The following is a 16,665-nucleotide window of genomic DNA, read 5'->3' on the forward strand; positions in this document are numbered from 1 at the left end:
AGGACGCTGCTTCTCTCCCTGTCTGCTGCTCCCATGCTTGAGTGTGCCCGCTCGCTCTCTCAAATAAATAAAACCCTTGAAAAAAAAATTCCTTCCAAAGTTCAAAGAAAACAAAATCAAGATGGCTTTCAAACACACGAAAAACTCTAAAGGAAACGCCATCACAGAAATGCAATATAATAGGAGTTCTCATTTTTTCCACTCAGCTGGGTAAAGGTCAGAAAATCTGAAGAGGCCTGGCATTAGTGAAGAAACAGGGGACTGGCTTTGCCGTCCCTTGTTGGTGGGATAACTCGGCACAAGATCACGCTTGGAGGAAAACGTGACGATCTTTCTAAATTTAAAATGCATGTACTCACGTGTAAGAAGCATCAAAGCAGCTGCGTTTGTGGTGACCCTGGGTTGGAACAATCCTGATGTCAATCCGCTGATGACTAGGCCAATGCGCCACGGTGCGTTCTGCAGGGAGAATGAATGTATTCTGGCTACAAGTGACTGCATGCTCGACCCCGAAGAGAACTGTAAGATTCTCCGGGTACAGGTGTCAGTACATGCAGAAGTCTCCTCTGGTCTCAGAAGCCACGATCGGGGTCTTCTTGGATGGGCTCAGGTTGGGTGGGACTCCGAGGCTGCCGTTCTGTTTCTCAATCCGGGTGCCGGGGACATCAAGCGTGTGCCTTGTGCAGATTCGGTGAGCGGTGAGCGGTACCCGTATGTCTCCACGTTCTCCTGGATCTGTCTGGTGCTTCACTGACATTTACCAAAAGGAAAAATGGTAGAAAAGAAATGCAAAGGCAGCTGACCCAGCAACCTCATTGGTGGGAGGTGACCCTATAGGTGTCCTCGCTCATGGGCAGACGATGCTTGGAATCTCGTCCTGGCAAGCTGTTAAGAGCCTGAACCCCCTGCTGATTTAACCACGAGTAAAGTGAGTCGTGACACATTTGTACAACGGAGCATCTCTTAACCCTTCCACAGCACAAGAGCCATCTCTGCGAACAGGGAGGTAACACGCTCTAAGACGTGTCGTGAAATCAGCAAGCCGGGCTCCGAAGGCGCTCAGAACACTGTCCGCTGGGTAAGGGTGTGTTTGCCCAGACAGAGACGGGCTGGAAGGTCACACAGGAAGGTGGTGGGGGTCTGCTCAGGGGCAGCTGTCTTGTCCACATCAGTCTGTCCACCCTGTCTGAGGGCGTCGGTGCTGTCTCTGAGCGAATGAGCTGGAGTGGTCTTTAATTCACAAATACGGCACTACGCCTCCGGGTCTCCGTGGGACCAGCACCCGGGGGTGGTGGCAAGCACAACCCTCTGGGCGGCTTCGTGGAGAAGCAGGATCTGGGTAGGGGGGAGAGGGAAACAAGGAGGGAAATAAGGAGGGACCAGCAGGACCCAAAACCCGTGTGTCTGTCCGCACCCTGGGCTAGACAAGGGAAGGCTAGGTTCTCATGCTTGAAGAGCCCTGAGACGGCCTGCCGTCTGAGTTCCCCCATATTCTTGCCGTCCGGGGGCAGGCACAGAGTCTGACTCGGGAGAAGCTCACATGCCGTCCTCATGGCCAGCAGCTGCCATCTCGTATTCGACAGAGACATGGCCTGCCACGTGATGGGGCCACACTGGCCTGGCTGGGATTTGCATCCAAGTCCAACTCCCAAGCCCTGCCCTTAGCCTTCTCTTAGCCTGTCCAGAGATGAGCTGTCCTGCCGTGTGGGAGTCAGGGAGGGCATCCCTGAGGAGGCGCGCAGCCCTACAGAGCAAAAGTGGAGAGGGGGAGCCGTGTTCATGCAGAAGGCAGGCCCTGTGCAAAGCAGGAGGGAGCAACTGAGCCCGACGTTGTCGGGGGCGCAGGGGCTGCGTGCACAGAGCTCTGTACGGGGGCAGTGGGGGCAGGACGGCCCGAACCAAAGGGGCTCAGGGAATTGGTTGGCGCCATGTAGGAAGCTCTGGTCCAGGCTGTTGGTGCAACGTCACGGACTCTTGCCTAAGGAGTGAGGTTCAGTCCTGTAGCTGCTTGGCTCCCAGCTGTGAGCTGACACACTGGTTTGGTACCGTCTCCCCTTCCAGAAGATCATTCTAGCAGTGAGACGAAGGGCGGATGATAGGCAGTGAGGCTGGAGGCAGGGACACCTGCTGGGAGGCAGTGGCAAACAACTCAGGGGACAGAGGACGGTGGCCTGGGCCGGGCACGAGTGGGTGATGAGGGAAGCTAGCGGTCTGCAAGAGATTCAGGAAGAAGAAGAGCATGAAGTAATTGGCAAAAGGAACCACGTGCAGGAAAGGGAAGGTTCCCTGGTGATTCCCCTCTCTGGGTGAAGTCTCAGGGTATCCGGTGATGCCCTGCCCAGAGATGAGAAATGCAGATTCGGGCAGACCGTGAGTTCAGTCTCAAGGACACAGAATTAGAGGTTTCTGCAGAATGTCCAAGTTGGGGGGGGAGGGGCAGTAGGTGTTTTGCCTTCATTCATCCATGCAACCGATGGTTACCGAGTTCCTGCAGTGAGCCAGGCACGGGGCAGGGGAGTGTGTGTGTGTGTGGGGGGGGGGGGGTGTTCGCAGTGACTGGGACAAGCTGTCCAACCTAGGGAGGGGAGACAATTAACAAATAACTAAAGAAACAGAAAAGCAACAGATCCTGAAAGGTGCCGGAGTGGAACTGAAGAAGAAATAGACAGTAGTTGGTTTGCTTAACCTGGTCTACCCAACCGAGCAGAACTGTGAGGAGAAGCAGTACCCTGACCCCGGGGCCTCCCCTGCTGCCTTACCAGGAGACCCTGCATGCTCTTGTGGCCTGTCCTTGGGCCCAGGGCAGAGCCGCCACAGCACAGGCATGGATCCTCTACTTAGTCCTGCAGTTTGCTTTGAGGGTGGAGGACGCCTCACGGTGGCCTCTGACCCTTGGCTGCGCCCACCCATATCACAGCTCGGCCACCGTGGGCCCTGTGGGTGGATGTAGGGTTGTCCCACGCTGAGCGGCAGGCTGGAGGGGTACACATAAACACAGCCTGGTCCCTGATCTCCAAGAACTTGGAGCTGCAGAAGAGGGTAAGCCAGACCCAGAGACGGGGCAAGCCAAGTAAGTAGGGAAGAAAGATGCCAGTGCGTAGCTCGCTCATTCAAGCCAGAGGACTTCCTGGAGGGAGTGATGCTTCCACGGGGTTGGGAAGACTGGGAGGGTGTCACCAGGCGCCTTTCAGATCTTGGTTCACCCTAGCCCCCTTAAAAGAGTGGAAAATGGGGCCCAGAGCTGCCTGGGAAGGGAGGTCAAAGGCAGACCCACGTCTAGAAGATTGGGCCCTGGGAGCCTGCGGAAAGGAGCCATGGATGCAGAAACGTCACCTGCAGCCATCCAGCTTTCCATCAGGGATGCCCTCCTAGGAGCCTACCGGAGGTAAATTGAAAAACAAAAACAAAAAACAAGCAAGCAGAACCTGCTGGGTTCCCGCTACCAGACGGATTCACTCCATGGAGACCAGCGCTTGGGCAGGTCACAGGAGGGACCCCTTTAAGTGCGCCCCCCCCTCCCCAGCCCAGGGACTTCGCCCCCCCCATCTGCACCGCCCTTCCTCCAGCAGCAGCCGCAGCTGCCGCCGGGACCTTTCCCCTACTTTCCAGGGCCTCAGGCCCCGCCCCTCACTCCGACCAAAACACGTGCCGCATCCCGCCCTGCCAGATCACGCCGCGGCCAGGCTCCGATCACGCGGCTCCCCGCGGCGCCCATTGGCCGGCAGCGTAAAGCTCGGGCGCGGATTGGCTGGCGGGCACCCGGCCCCGCCCTGGCGGGGCGCGGTGTATTTTGGTTTGCCTTCGCGCCACGCCCCCACGGCCGCTCCCTCCGCGGCCGCCCCGCCCCTCCCGCACCGCGAGGGCCGCGCCGGGGCAGAGCGGCGCGGGCGGGTGGAGGCTCCCGCCGGCTGCCGGGACTCCGGGTCGCCGCCTTTCGCGGCGCACGTGCGGCTGCAGCCGTGCGCCGAGCTCCCGCTCCGCGGCTGCTTTGTTACCTCCGGGCCGCCGGCACCATGCATACTCCGGACTCCGCGGGCCCGGGCGACGCGCGTGCGGTGAGTGGACGCCCATCTGAGCGAGGGGCGAGGCAGGGACGTGCCGCCTGTGCGGGGCTCGGGCGCGGAGGAGGGCAGAAATTCACGGGGCTTTGTGGCGGCCAAGCGGTGCGGGGCCAGAGCGGGCCCCGGAGCTGGGAGGGGCAGGGGACGCGTCCGGCCGGGGGCGTGTGCCCCGCGCTGCCCTACGCGTAGCTTTGTCTGGCGTTTCCGCAGCGGCCGCCGGCTCCCGGCGCGGGGCTATTTCCAGCCATGACGTCACCAGGCCGTGTGAGGAGGCGGCCGTTGGGCGGGGTGCGGCTGGCGGGAACGCGACACGCGGGCGGCGGGGGTGCGGCGAGCGGGCGGTGGAGAGGGGGCGGGGCAAAAGCTGGCGGGAAGGCGCTGCGGGGGGCGGGGTGGGGGCGGGGCAAAGCTGGCGGGAAGGCCAAAAGGCGATGGGTGGAGGCAGGAGGCGGGGCCAAGCTGGAGAGAAGGGGGGCAGGGGGTGGGGCAGAGCTGGGAGGAAGGCCTTATATAGGGGGCGGAGCAAGTTCTTATGTAGGGGGCGGGGCAAACCGGAAAGGTGGTGTGTTAGGGTGGGGCGGGGCAAAGTTGGCGGGAAGGTGCCAGCGGCGGGGTGGGTGTCCTGGGGCCAGGTGGGGCACTCTTCTTAGTCGTAGCCCTCTGGTGTTGGGCCTCAGGGCCCCGGGAGTGAGCCGACTGTCTAGACCTAGGACTTCGGTCCTCGGGACTGCCGGGCCCTGAGGGCCTGAGAGAGAGGTGCGGGAGCCCTGTGTGCCTCCAGACCTCCTGCCCGTGGTGGTCCAGGGAGGAGGCGACAGCCCCATGTCTGTGACCTCAGGGTTCTGAGGCCCAGGCTGTGGGGCCACAGTGGCACTTGCAGAGGCGGGCACTTTACCAGCGTGCACTGCAGAGGGACCTGGTGGGGATGGAGGGATTTGACGTGGGCTAGGGCCAAGTGGAAACAGATCTTTATAGATGTAAAGGGTCTTTGGGAAGAGATCATTTGATTCCAGTCACTTCTCTTTCCACCCCCCTCCCCCACGCCTGCTGAAAAAGGATGGTTCGACACAACAGGAAGGGCAGCTGTCTCTTGGGCTGTGTAGATTTTTAAAATTCTTCTTCTTATCTCCTGGCTAGCCCCGTGGCAGTGAGGAGTGACTGTTTCTGAGTAAGGAACAAGGCTCAGCCAGCATGGGCTCCCCCTTCCTGGCGTGGATAGAGTTGAGCCACTGGAAAGTTCTGCCATGGTGATGCCCTGACTTGAGAAGACTGTGCTGAGTGCCTCAGAGAGTTGCCAAAAATGCATCTGTAGGGACGCTTTTCTGCAGGCTTTGCCAACTCTGGAGAGCCATGTGTCCTCTCAGCCAGCTGAAGGCTTGGAGCCGGTGTCCGTTTCTCCTCCCAGCTGGATAGTGTCACACTGGCCACTTTGGCTCATACCTCCGGGATTAAAGTCTTAAACGATCATTGCTGAAGGAAAACACGAACTTAACTTTTCTCAAGAGTCAGGGTTTTCCGTGGAAACTGCTTGCCGGCCAAGTCCAGTCATCTTCACTCTTCAGAATGCTGGCTTAAAAGTGAAATTGTCGTCAATGTTCTGTTGACGTGTTTTCCTCGAATACAGAGCAGGTTGTGTGTTGAGCTTCGTGTGTGTGTCACGTGCATAGTGCCGGCGCTTGGCGTACGTACCCACGTGCCCATCAGGGTTACCCTGTCTGTCTCCCCTGGACTGAGAAGCCTTTGTGTTGTGTCGCCTTTAGGTGGACATCATGGACATCTGTGAGTCAATCCTGGAGAGGAAAAGGCATGATAGTGAAAGGTCTACATGCAGTATCTTGGAGCAGAATGACATCGAAGCAGTTGAGGCTCTTGTCTGCATGAGCTCCTGGGGTCAAAGATCCCAGAAAGGTGACCTGTTAAAGATAAGACCCCTCACACCTGTCTCTGACCCTGGGGACGTCACCAGCACTGTGCATGTGGACACAGGCACGCCTGAGCTACCAAAGGACTTGGACTCTTTATCGACTCTGGTAAGAAATGGGGAGAAGAGCATTTTGTGTAGTGACTAGAGTGTGTTAGCTGAACGTGCTGAAGAGCTTGCAGGTAGATTCTCTGGGATGCTGGTAGGCCACGTGCATAACCTCCTCTTGGTGGGTCCTGAGGGTGAAAACTTCTCCTACTTCTCGAAAATACGGTCTTTCCATTAATAGATCATAGCTTGCAGCCCCAGTGTTGAAATGTTCGTAGTGGAAAGCTGCAGAGTGATGTGAGAAAGTGAAATGTACTCGCCTCCCTGGGGAACTGTAGGGTGGGGGCTTGGCTTCCCCCAGGTGACTCAGCGTGGGATCAGGATACTCGGGTGACAGCTAGAAGCGGCCTGTGCTTTGGCATCAGCCCTAATTAGCCGGGTTGCAATCCTGGCCTCTTCCTCCCTGGGGAACCTCGCTTCTTACCTGTGTGAGCTGAGTGCAGTCGAGCCTGGTTTCTGTTTTTGTCCTCTTAACTTGCCAGAGCTACAGAAGCGTTGGGAGAGATTGCTTCTCCGCCTGGAGAAATTGAGAATGGGCTAACAGATGTGAAAATTAGAATCTGATTGTCTTCGGCTGGAGGCTTGCCCTGGAAGGAGGGTGTGGAAAGCGGGCTTGGGGAGAGGGATGAGAAGGGACTCGTGGGCAGGGGGAAGAGTTGTGCCAATAGTGGGCCAGAAGCTCCTGGCAGACTTACTTGGCACTGAACTCTCCCGCGGGGAGGCTGACAGTAAGCTTAGAGCCGCTGGTTAGAGCATGGCCTTTGGAGGATCATTCTGACGGGCTTTTACCTGGCATCCGGTAGGCACTGGGTAAGTGTGTGTGAAATGATTAGCACTGGGATTTAAAACAAATAAATAAATAGATAAAGTTTGAGAATCAAAAACTATTGTGAAAAGCTCTTATTTTGAATATAAATTTGCTTTCTCATTTGGGGTCCTTTGCTTTCTCATTTGGGGTCCTTGTACTTGAATTGCTCGTTTCAGTAGCTATGGAAGCCCAGGGGTGGAACTGACATTCTTAAAATTAAGCAAGTGGTTTGGTTTGGGAGCGATCAGGAAATGGGGAGAAGCCTAGAAAGTGCAGTCCTTCATGGGGTCTGGAAACCCACCGGGTGCCGTCGTGAGCTTTTTTAAAAGGCATGAGGGGCACGGTGATCAAAGTAAGTCCTTTTAAAACTTAACCACAACAACATTTTCACACGGTATTTTTTTTTTTTTTTTAAGTGCATGACTCCTCCTCAGAGCCCTGATCTTGTGGAGCCATCGACGGGGACACTTGTTCCTTCCCAAGTAACTGATTCCAAAGTGTGCATGGTCAAGGCCATCACCCCAGCTTCTGCTGGGGCAGCCAAAGTGCTGAGCAGGAAGGCAGAGAGGGGCCTTCTGGATCTAAAGGTGGAGTCACTGGAGCCAGCCTCCAGCACCCCCTGCAGGCCCATGGTGACAAGTGTCATCCGCCACACCGGGGGGAGTCCTGCTTCTGGTCAGCTTCCTACTGCCCAGATTCCAGAATGCCAACTTTCCGTCAACAGAGAAGGAGAAGCACAGTTTCTGGGACATCCTGAAGCTTCGCTGGGCGCACAGCTCACAGACAGTCTACTGAATACTAACTCGGTGTCGTGTCAGCCTTGCTTGCACAAGTCTGGTGGCCTGGTCCCCGTAGACAAAGGCCAGCAGGCAGGGTGGCCTGTCGCAATTCAGACCTGCTCACCAAAGAATTACGAAAGTGACTTGCCAAGGAAAGCCACCCCTCTGATTTCTGTCCCTGTCCCCAGTTCCCCTGTCTTTTGCCAAATGATCCCTGTGACTGGACAGAGTGGCGTGTTCTCCGCTTTTCTGAAACCTCCTCCCCAAGTGTCTGCAGGGACCGTCAAACCCATCCTTCCCCATGCTGCTGCAGTGCCCCCCGCTGTGTTCGTGGGACAGCCTGTGCCTCAGGGTTCCGTGATGCTGGTCCTACCCCAGGCGGCCCTCCCCCAGCCTGCCACCTCGGCGTCCAGCGTCGTGGCTGTGGGGAATAGCAAGTTCTTGCCCCTCGCCCCTGCCCCGGTGTTCATTGCCTCCGGTCAAAACTGTGGCCCTCAGGTAGACTTTTCCCGAAGGAGAAATTATGTTTGCAACTTCCCAGGTTGCCGGAAAACCTACTTCAAAAGTTCCCACCTTAAGGCTCATCTTCGCACCCACACAGGTGAGTTCGAAGGCTGGAGGGACGTTAGAGCTCCAGAGCCTGTGGTGAAGAACCACACCTGAGCCTTCCCGGGGCGGGAGGGAAACATGAGATTCCCTGGAGAAGGCGGAGGGCTGGCTGTTTTTCTTTGGTTCCGAAAAGCCTTCAGAGTCTTACAGGGATTGGGATTAACATTAGTGCAGCCATCATTGGTTTTTCTAGAACATGCCATCAGCTCATCGCAGTAGGTAAAATGTGGTGTAGTTCTAGGATCGTGGTCCCTTTGATAGGTTTTTAGTGTGATGCTCTTGTTGCCCCTTTTGTTTACGCTGTGGTAGATTCCTCCGTCTTTCTGCGTTTTAGAAAATGGGCATTTCACATTCAAGAAACATCAGTGTAACTTTGGTTCACTATGGGGAAAGGGCTCTAAAGCATGGAAAAGTTTGAAATCGAAAGTGTGCGAACTTGAAGGGGATGCGGTGTTCTTAAGTTGGGAATGTATCGTTTCTAATTCAGAAGGAGAAGTCATCCAAGAAACTGTGACTTAGTAATACCTTTATTATCTCGTCAGCGTGCTCCGAGAGAATTTTTAGTGATGAGAGAAATATTCCCTGTCCAGTTAAGGTGGCCACCAGCTGGAATGTGGGCAGTATGACTAAGGAAGTGACTTTTTCATTTTCGTTAAGTTTACGTTTCCGCAGCTCCGGGGGGCTGGGGGCTCCGGGTTTGACCGAGGTCTGGTAGACCGTCGGCCTTCCTAGGTCCCGTTAGAATATTTCAGATGTTCGCAGCTCTCTTGTTCTGCTGTTTTGTTTTTAAGGCTCTTGTGGTTAAGGAGTCTGTGAAACTCGCCTGTCAGAGGTTCACACACACACGTAAGTGTAAGCACAGTGGCAGGTCCCACAGTCTGCAGTAAAGACGTGGGTCATGAACCTGGTCGTGGAATCCCCTTCCACCAGAGTGTCCCCTCACGGCCTGGAGGACAGCAGTGAGTCCCTGTTGTGTCGCCTTCCAAAATGCTCTTCAGATCCGTGCCGTGCTTGGAGCTCATTAGAGCTTTAATCATGCCGGCTCCCACTCAGCCAATGAAACAGAGTCTAGTGGGGCGCCTAGGGGGCTCCGTGGGTTAAGACTCTGCCTTCGGCTCAGGTCATGATCTCAGGGTCCTGGGATGGAGCCCCGCATCGGGCTCTCTGCTCAGTGGGGAGCCTGCTTCCCCCTCTCTCTCTGCCTGCCTCTCTGCCTACTTGTGATCTCTGTCAAATAAACAAAACCTTAAAAAAAAAAAGAAATAGAGTCTAGTATCTAGATGTGATAGTCATAGATCAAATAGGTGCCTCCAGTGGTCTGTACTTATTTTTTTAAAAGATTTTATTTATTTATTTGAGAGAGACAGAAGGCATCTGCATGAGCTCAAGAGCACTCACACGAGTTGGAGAAAGGGGCATTGACAGAGCGAGAAGCAGACTCCGCGATGAGCAGGGATCCTGACTCGGGACTTGATCCCAGGACCCTGAGATCATGACCCGAGCGGAAGACAGATGCTTAAGCGACTAAGCCACCCAGGCGCCCCTAAGGGGCTCCACTTGGGGCAGGGAATTATTCCTTTTAAGAATCTTCCCCCTATCCCAAGCTATAACAATGAGAGATTTATTTTTATTTAAAAATACTTTTTGAGAAGAGCCCTGGTGGTACAGTCCATCGGGCATCGAGCTCTTGGTTTAGGCTCGGGTCATGACCTTGGTGTTGTGGGATTAAGCCCCGCGTCAGGCTCCACGCTCAACGCAGGATCTGCTTGAGACTCTCTACCCCTCCCCGCTGCACGCTCGTGCGCACACCTGCACACATGCCCGCACACACGCGCTCGCTTTCAAATGGGTAAATCTTTAAAAAAAAGAAAATTCAGAAATGTGAGATAAGCTTGACATCTTTGGGCCCTGACCTACATCTCAGGCGTGGCCTCAAGAAGTGGAGGCTTTCTTGACGTTCGGACAACTCGGTGCCGGAGGAACAGGATAGACTTTCTCAGAGTTTGATGAACAGAATTTAAAACCGTCATGAGTTCCCCAGCTTGGGGAGCTGCCGAGTGTTTACGTTTCCTTGAACGTGTGTTTTCTCCCCTCTTAGGAGAGAAGCCTTTTAACTGTAACTGGGACGGCTGTGATAAAAAATTTGCTCGTTCCGACGAACTGTCTCGCCACCGCCGAACTCACACCGGGGAGAAGAAGTTCGCGTGCCCCGCGTGCGAGCGCCGCTTCATGCGCAGCGACCACCTGACCAAGCACGCCCGGCGCCACGTGACCACCCGCAAGGCCCCGGGCTGGCAGGCGGAGGTGGGCCGGCTGAGCGCGCTCGCGGCCGCCGAGAAACCGGGGGCCCCGCCGGGGGCTGTGCCGGCCTCCGCCTGAGAGCCCAGCCGGGGAGCCGCCGGCAGTTGGCGGAGGCGTTTTTCCAGATTGGAACTGATGGTTTTCTCTCCCCCCAAAAAAATGGTGGGGGGTGTTGCAGGAGAAGGCGGGGAGCTGGTTCTGATGAAAGTATGTTAAACTTTTCCTTTTTTGGTTGGGACCCTGTTCAGTCTCTTTTGTAGTTTCAGGAGTTTTTTTGAGGAAATGGAAGAAAATTGGATCATCTGAATCACCAGCATTCAAACCAACATTTCGGCAATAAAGTTTACAAAATCTGGATTTTTACAACCTTTCTATTCATGTTTTGTAGAACTGAGACAGGGTACTAATTTTTATACTGTTTTTTATTACACTATTTATATTGTTGGTGTTCCAACCACCAATTTCTAGATAGGTGATTTTACAGTCTTCTCAGTGTTCAACAGTGGTTTTCATAATAACTCTACTTTTGGTAAATTTGGCACATTATTCAGCCACAGAAAAAAACAAAGAAACAAAACCACAAGTCTGTCATCAGGCCTTTTAGATCTACAAATTTTTTAGAACCAGAACTGGTTGAATAGGGGCTTCTTAAATGAGGGGGGAAGGAGGGAAAAACTTGAGTTTAGCTTTTTCACAACATTTTCAAGAGAAATCCTAGGCAACGATTCCTTTAAGGCTGTAGCCTAAAGAATTAAAATTTTGGTTAAGTAGATCTAGTCATTTACCTGTGTCCATGGTGGGACTTGTAAAGAATGTGCCCCGGGGGTCATTTAAAATACCCGACAGAGACCCCGTGAACAGTGAGCTGTGGGGTCTGAGTGTCTGTGTCTTTGGGGCCGTGGCTCTGCTGAGAGCAACTTACTCAGTTTCCTGTTTGTACCTCAAACACCAAAACAAAGATAAGGGTAAGCTCTCAAACCCAGAGCTTTGTTAATAATCTGTTGACTTCTTTTGCTGTGGCCTTAGTGTATTTTTTGAGTAGAGTAACTTCTTAGAGAAGAAAAGGTCCTTAGCGGTTGGAGGAACTTTCCACCAAAGTACGTTTAGGTGGGGCAAAGCGGACATACAAACGGTCCAGCTCTGAGGTTCTGAGTCCCCTAGTGATTAAACTCGGAGAACAACAGGAGAAATGCTAGTTATGTCCAGTCGGTAACGCTATTCTGCTCGCCTTTCGCTCATTATATTTGAAGAAAGTTGATTGAACAGAATGACTTGGAATGGGGTGTTCTGCAGTCTGCTTAGAAAATAGACCCAGGGCACCACTTTGGACCCGTGCGATCTCAGGTCCTGATTCTCTAGAGGCCGCAGCGCGGGGTCCGGAGCAGCCGCTGAGCTGCTCACGGTGGGCGGCGGCAGGAATCCAGGCAACACGGGGCACGCAGGGAACACGAGCCTGGGAAGGGTTTTGTTTGTGTGCCGAATGTATTTAGGTTTTGTCTCTGCCTCTTAGTCATCGGCATTTACTTTTATTAAAATGATGGTAATGTGAAATATTGAATAAATACGATTAGCTTTTATGTTCGGGTCATTTTAGCCTGGTCATTGTCACCTGGTCAGTCACTGTGTGTTGCTTGATACCCGGCAAGTCGCCCTTTTCAGCTGCTCGCGACGCGCGCTTCCAGATTTTTGGTCACTTCATAGTCGACTTTTCCTGCAGCTCATCAGACAGCGCCGTTGCAAGAGAACGTGATTAAATGTATATAGTTCATGCTTCCCCGCCACCCGGTCTCTTCTCCCACTTCCGTCTTAAATCAACAAAAGCCTCTCCGTGTCTGTGCCGCTGAATGGCATGAAATGTGGGTATTTTTCTTAATTATGCCAAATAATGGAAGTCCGACTAACGTTCTGGTGGGTGATACAAGGTCTCGGAGTGTTGGGTTACTTGTCGCGTTAGAGGTCGTTCTCCCAGCAGTGTGGTTTCTAAGGAATAGATGTGTTAAAATGGTTTTGACTTAAACTTCCATTTCCTGATCGAATTTAGAAATACCTTCTGTACGTGACATCCCCCCCCCCCCCCTCTGTTGACTGAAAGACTGTAAATTGGGAGAGTTTCCATCGGAGAAACACCGCCCGAGAACCAGGGGCCTGGCGCTATCTCAGCGCGGTGGCCTGTGGCGGCCCGCGGCGGCTCTGGGCCCCCGAAGCAGAGCGCGCCCCTCCCCCCAGTGCACTTTATCGCCTGAGCAATTTTGCTTCATCTTTTTTTTTTTTTTTTTTGACTTGGAGCCTTTTTAAGTAGTTTCAGTAATAAAATTGAAAATGCTTTGGAATTATGTTTTCTGTAACGGACTTTGACTTGTTATTTAAATGAGTATGTGTGATGTAACTTTTTGCTTTGAACCCTATAAAACCTTTTTGATTTGCAAACTGGACTTGTGTCCTGTGTCGTGTAGTCCCGTCAGAACGTACCCGCTGTCTTCCCAGCAAAGAGTCTGCAAAATTCACTGTGCATTGGCCCTCCCGGAGCCTCCCCTCTCTTTTCCGGGGCCCTGCTCAGCTCCCAGGACGCCCTGTAGGTTCTTGGGAGGGTCCATTGGGAAAGTGTGAAGGGGCTGTGACCCCTCGGACACTGCTCTGGTTCTGGCAGGATGGGACGGCGACGGTAGGGTGGCCTGCGGCGGGAGGTAGAACGAGCAGGAATCTCTTCCCCTCTCCTTCCCCCTCCAGCCCGGGCTTGACCCGCGGTCGCAGGCCTTCGCTCCTGCTCTCGGGGCGTGTGCCCTCGGGCCCACCGCAGCCAGGGCTGTGCCTCCACGCCCGGCCGCCGAGGGAGCCAAGATGTGCTTGAGCTCGGGGCCCCAGCCACGGTGCTTGTGCGACAGCAGCCCCCGACAGAGCCGACCACCCCCGCCAGCCACACTCTGCGGCCTTCCTCCCGCCGGGCCCCCTCCGTTCCCGACTCACCTCGCAGCCGCGGCGCTCGTGGCCAATCTCGTGCCTTAGGAAGAGCCTCCGCCGCAGAGACCCGCATGCGTGTCCGTCCTTGGTACCTCTCACCGGGCAGCAGAGTCCCACCTCCAGCTGGCTCCTCGACGTGCGTCCAGTCGGCTTCGAACCTGACCAAGCTCTTCATCTTCTCCCCCATGCTCACCCCTCACAGGGAAACCCACTGTCTTTTTTTTTTTTTAAGATTTTATTTATTGATTTGACAAGCAGAGATCACAAGTAGGCAGAGAGGCAGGCAGAGAGAGAAGAGGAAGCAGGCTCCCCGCTGAGCAGAGAGCCCGATGCAGGGCTGGATCCCAGGACCCCCAGCTCATGACCCGAGCCAAAGGCAAAGGCTTCAACCCACTGAGCCACCCAGGCGCCCCAGCCCGCAGTCTTTAATACAAGAACAGGCTGTACACCTAAAACCTTGGAGGCACCTGGACTCCCTGCCTCCCTGGGCCCCTGGGACGTGATTCTGGAGGCCATGCAACTCCTGGTCGTGGCCGTGCGCGCACATGTGTGTGCGTGCACGCGTGTGCACCTGCGGGCGCTGGGGTGGGGGTGGGGGAGGTAAAGGATCATAATGGGTTTGGCGTCCCGCAGTCCACCCCGGAAAGTCTCTCCAGCTCCGAATGCCTTTGTTTCTGGGGGACAGCCTCAAGCTTGGTACCTTCAGCTTTGTGAATTTGTCCTTGCTGTCCTTCCTCTTGTCCCCAGGGTTCTAACTGCTTCCTGTAACATCCACTGTCCCCGTGCTTTCCCCCTGCCTCTTTGTTTAGGGCCTTCCACAGTGAAGAACTTGAGACATTTTCCTGATGGCTGGGCTGCTCGTGGGAGAAAGCCCCGAAGCCAGGTTTCCCCACCCTAGAGGGGTGAGACACGGTCCCCTCTAAGTGAGGAGGGTCCGTCCCCAAAGTCCTCTTACTGCCCCCTCGAAGCTTAGTGCCGTCCAGGATCGCCCTGAGCCGGTCCTACGGATGGGCTGCTTCTCCCTGGTGTGTCTCACTGAGCTCAGAGGGCAAACTAGCCAACAAGCCAGATGATAAAGAAGAAACAAGATGCCACAAGCCAAGTGCTGGAGAGGCACGCGTCAGGGAGATGACAGTCACTCTGCGATGGGGCTTGTACTCCCTCCTCAGCTCGCAGCAGGCTGCGACACCCCTTTCCTGGACTCCTTTAAAACTAGAGGTTTGGGGGCGCCTGGGTGGCTCAGTGGATTAAGCCGCTGCCTTCGGCTCAGGTCATGATCTCAGGGTCCTGGGATCGAGCCCCGCATCAGGCTCTCTGCCCCACAGGGAGCCTGCTTCCTCCTCTCTCTCTGCCTGCCTCTCTGCCTACTTGTGATCTCTCTCTCTGTCAAATAAATAAATAAAATCTTTAAAAAAAACAAACAAACAAACTAGAGATTCATGGGTGCCTGGGTGGCTTAGTGGGTTTTGCCTTTGGCTCAGGTCATGATCTCGGGTCCTGGGATTGAGCCCCGCATCGGGCTCTCTGCTCAGTGGGGAGCCTGCTTCCCCCTCTCTCTCTCTGCCTGCCTCTCTGCCTACTTGTGATCTCTCTGTCAAATAGATAAATAAAATCTTTTAAAAAACCCCTAGAGGTTCACTCTTTTAAGATGAAAACTTGTTCTATTTTATTGAATTTTATCACAAGTCTAATCTACCTGCCAAAACGTCAGGTCCCACATGCCAGAAGTCAGCCACATCGCATCCGCCTACCCTCCCATTCACCTCCCACCTACCTCCCTGTGTCCCCCCCCACACACAGCCATCCCCTTCCCCTCCATCCAGCCAAACCCCAGCCATCCGTCTATCCACCATCCGACAGCACGTAATGAACCCCGTCGTGCCGGGGCAGATGCCCGGAGATGACTCAATCGAGTCTCTGCCCCAAGGGAGCTCGCGGTCCAGCAGGTACGACAAGCAAACACACGAGGAACATTTTGAGCCGAAAGCAGATAAAAGAGGAGAGGGGGGCAGGGAGCCCCGCGCCATGAGTGGCTGATGGCCGGTGCTGCTGGGAAGGTCTTCTGGAGGAACACCTGAACTGCAGGGGAGGGGGAGGTTTTCCAGGCCCTGGACCAGAACAGCAGCAGGCACGGGACAAAGATGCCACCTCCCCCCCAACCCCCTGCCCAACCCAGGCTGTAGGTGCCCAAGGTGGGGTGTGAGGGCCCAGGTGGGAGCGGAGGGGGCAACCCTGGGTGGGGGCAGCCTCGGGTCCTCCCTCAGGGCCGTGCAAGTGTGGCTGAGGGTTTCCCGGCGTGGGAGGAGGGGAACAGCCCACACACGCTCTAGACTCACCTGGATTCTGGCGAGGGACATGGGGAGGACGTGGGTCTGTGCTCCTTCTCCGCCTTTCTGAAGAGCTCACAGCCTGAGATCACCCTACCAACACCTGTGTGTTCCTGCCAACACCCTACTGCCTCCCCAACTGCCCAGCCTTCTTTCCTGGCCCCTGTCCCTGTGATCACACCTCCGTGTTTACCTGTTTGTCCCATTCCATAGACCGTGGGCTCCCTGAGGACGGGGATGGCAGCCAGTCCTCGTGGCCGGCCTGGGTCCCTAAGGCCTAGCATCCTGGAGGCCCAGGTGACTCCTTCAGTGTTAAACGGAAGGAATTCATGCTCTGTGCTCGGGTCAGACTCCAGGAACTGGAGGGGAGAGGCCGGGGCTGGAGCTGGGCCAGGAGACCCCTGACTCGCACACCCAGGAAGCATGCTAAAAAGTAGACGGACTTCGAGCGCCAAAGGCTGCGAGGTCTTGACAGGAAAAGGGAGGAGGCGGGCGATGCTGTCTCTCTCAGCATCCAGTCTGAGGGCAGCACGCAGAGGAGTGGTGGCCCCGGGCAAGGGCAGCACGGAAGACCGCAGCCTTCTTTTCTTTTCTTCTTTGCTTATTTTTAAAGATTTATTTCTTTATTTGGGGTAGGGGATGGTGCAGAGGGCGAGAGCGAATCCTGAGGCTGACTCTGCTGAGCACAGAGCCTGACGCGGGGCTTGATCCCTCGACCCCAAGATGATGACCTGAGCCGAGATCAAGGGTCAGACACTGATCCGACTGAGCCACCCAGACCCCCAAGTGGCCT

The 16,665-nt window shown here is 55.1% G+C and overlaps 1 protein-coding gene across 1 annotated transcript; it reads left to right on the forward strand.

Moving 5' to 3' along the window:
- The first annotated feature begins 3,856 nt into the window (after nucleotides 1-3,856).
- On the forward strand, nucleotides 3,857-13,028 carry KLF11 (Kruppel like factor 11). Its single transcript, XM_045979848.1, has 4 exons — nucleotides 3,857-4,055; nucleotides 5,822-6,091; nucleotides 7,315-8,278; nucleotides 10,385-13,028. Exons 1-4 carry the CDS (start codon nucleotides 4,014-4,016, stop codon nucleotides 10,663-10,665), a joined length of 1,557 nt encoding a protein of 518 aa, XP_045835804.1. The 5' UTR covers nucleotides 3,857-4,013; the 3' UTR covers nucleotides 10,666-13,028.
- Nucleotides 13,029-16,665: the final 3,637 nt, after the last annotated feature.

This window comes from Meles meles, chromosome 15, assembly GCF_922984935.1.
Source record: "Meles meles chromosome 15, mMelMel3.1 paternal haplotype, whole genome shotgun sequence".
NCBI lineage: Eukaryota > Metazoa > Chordata > Mammalia > Carnivora > Mustelidae > Meles > Meles meles.

What these genes read in the sequence shown, in the direction of transcription:
- KLF11 (XM_045979848.1), top strand. Translation starts at nt 4,014, where the DNA reads ATGCATACTCCGGACTCCGCGGGCCCGGGCGACGCGCGTGCG. An exon ending in GCCCGGGCGACGCGCGTGCG is followed by an intron (nt 4,056 to 5,821) that starts GTGAGTGGACGC and finishes TGTCGCCTTTAG; the next exon opens with GTGGACATCATGGACATCTG. An exon ending in TCATCTTCGCACCCACACAG is followed by an intron (nt 8,279 to 10,384) that starts GTGAGTTCGAAG and finishes CTCCCCTCTTAG; the next exon opens with GAGAGAAGCCTTTTAACTGT.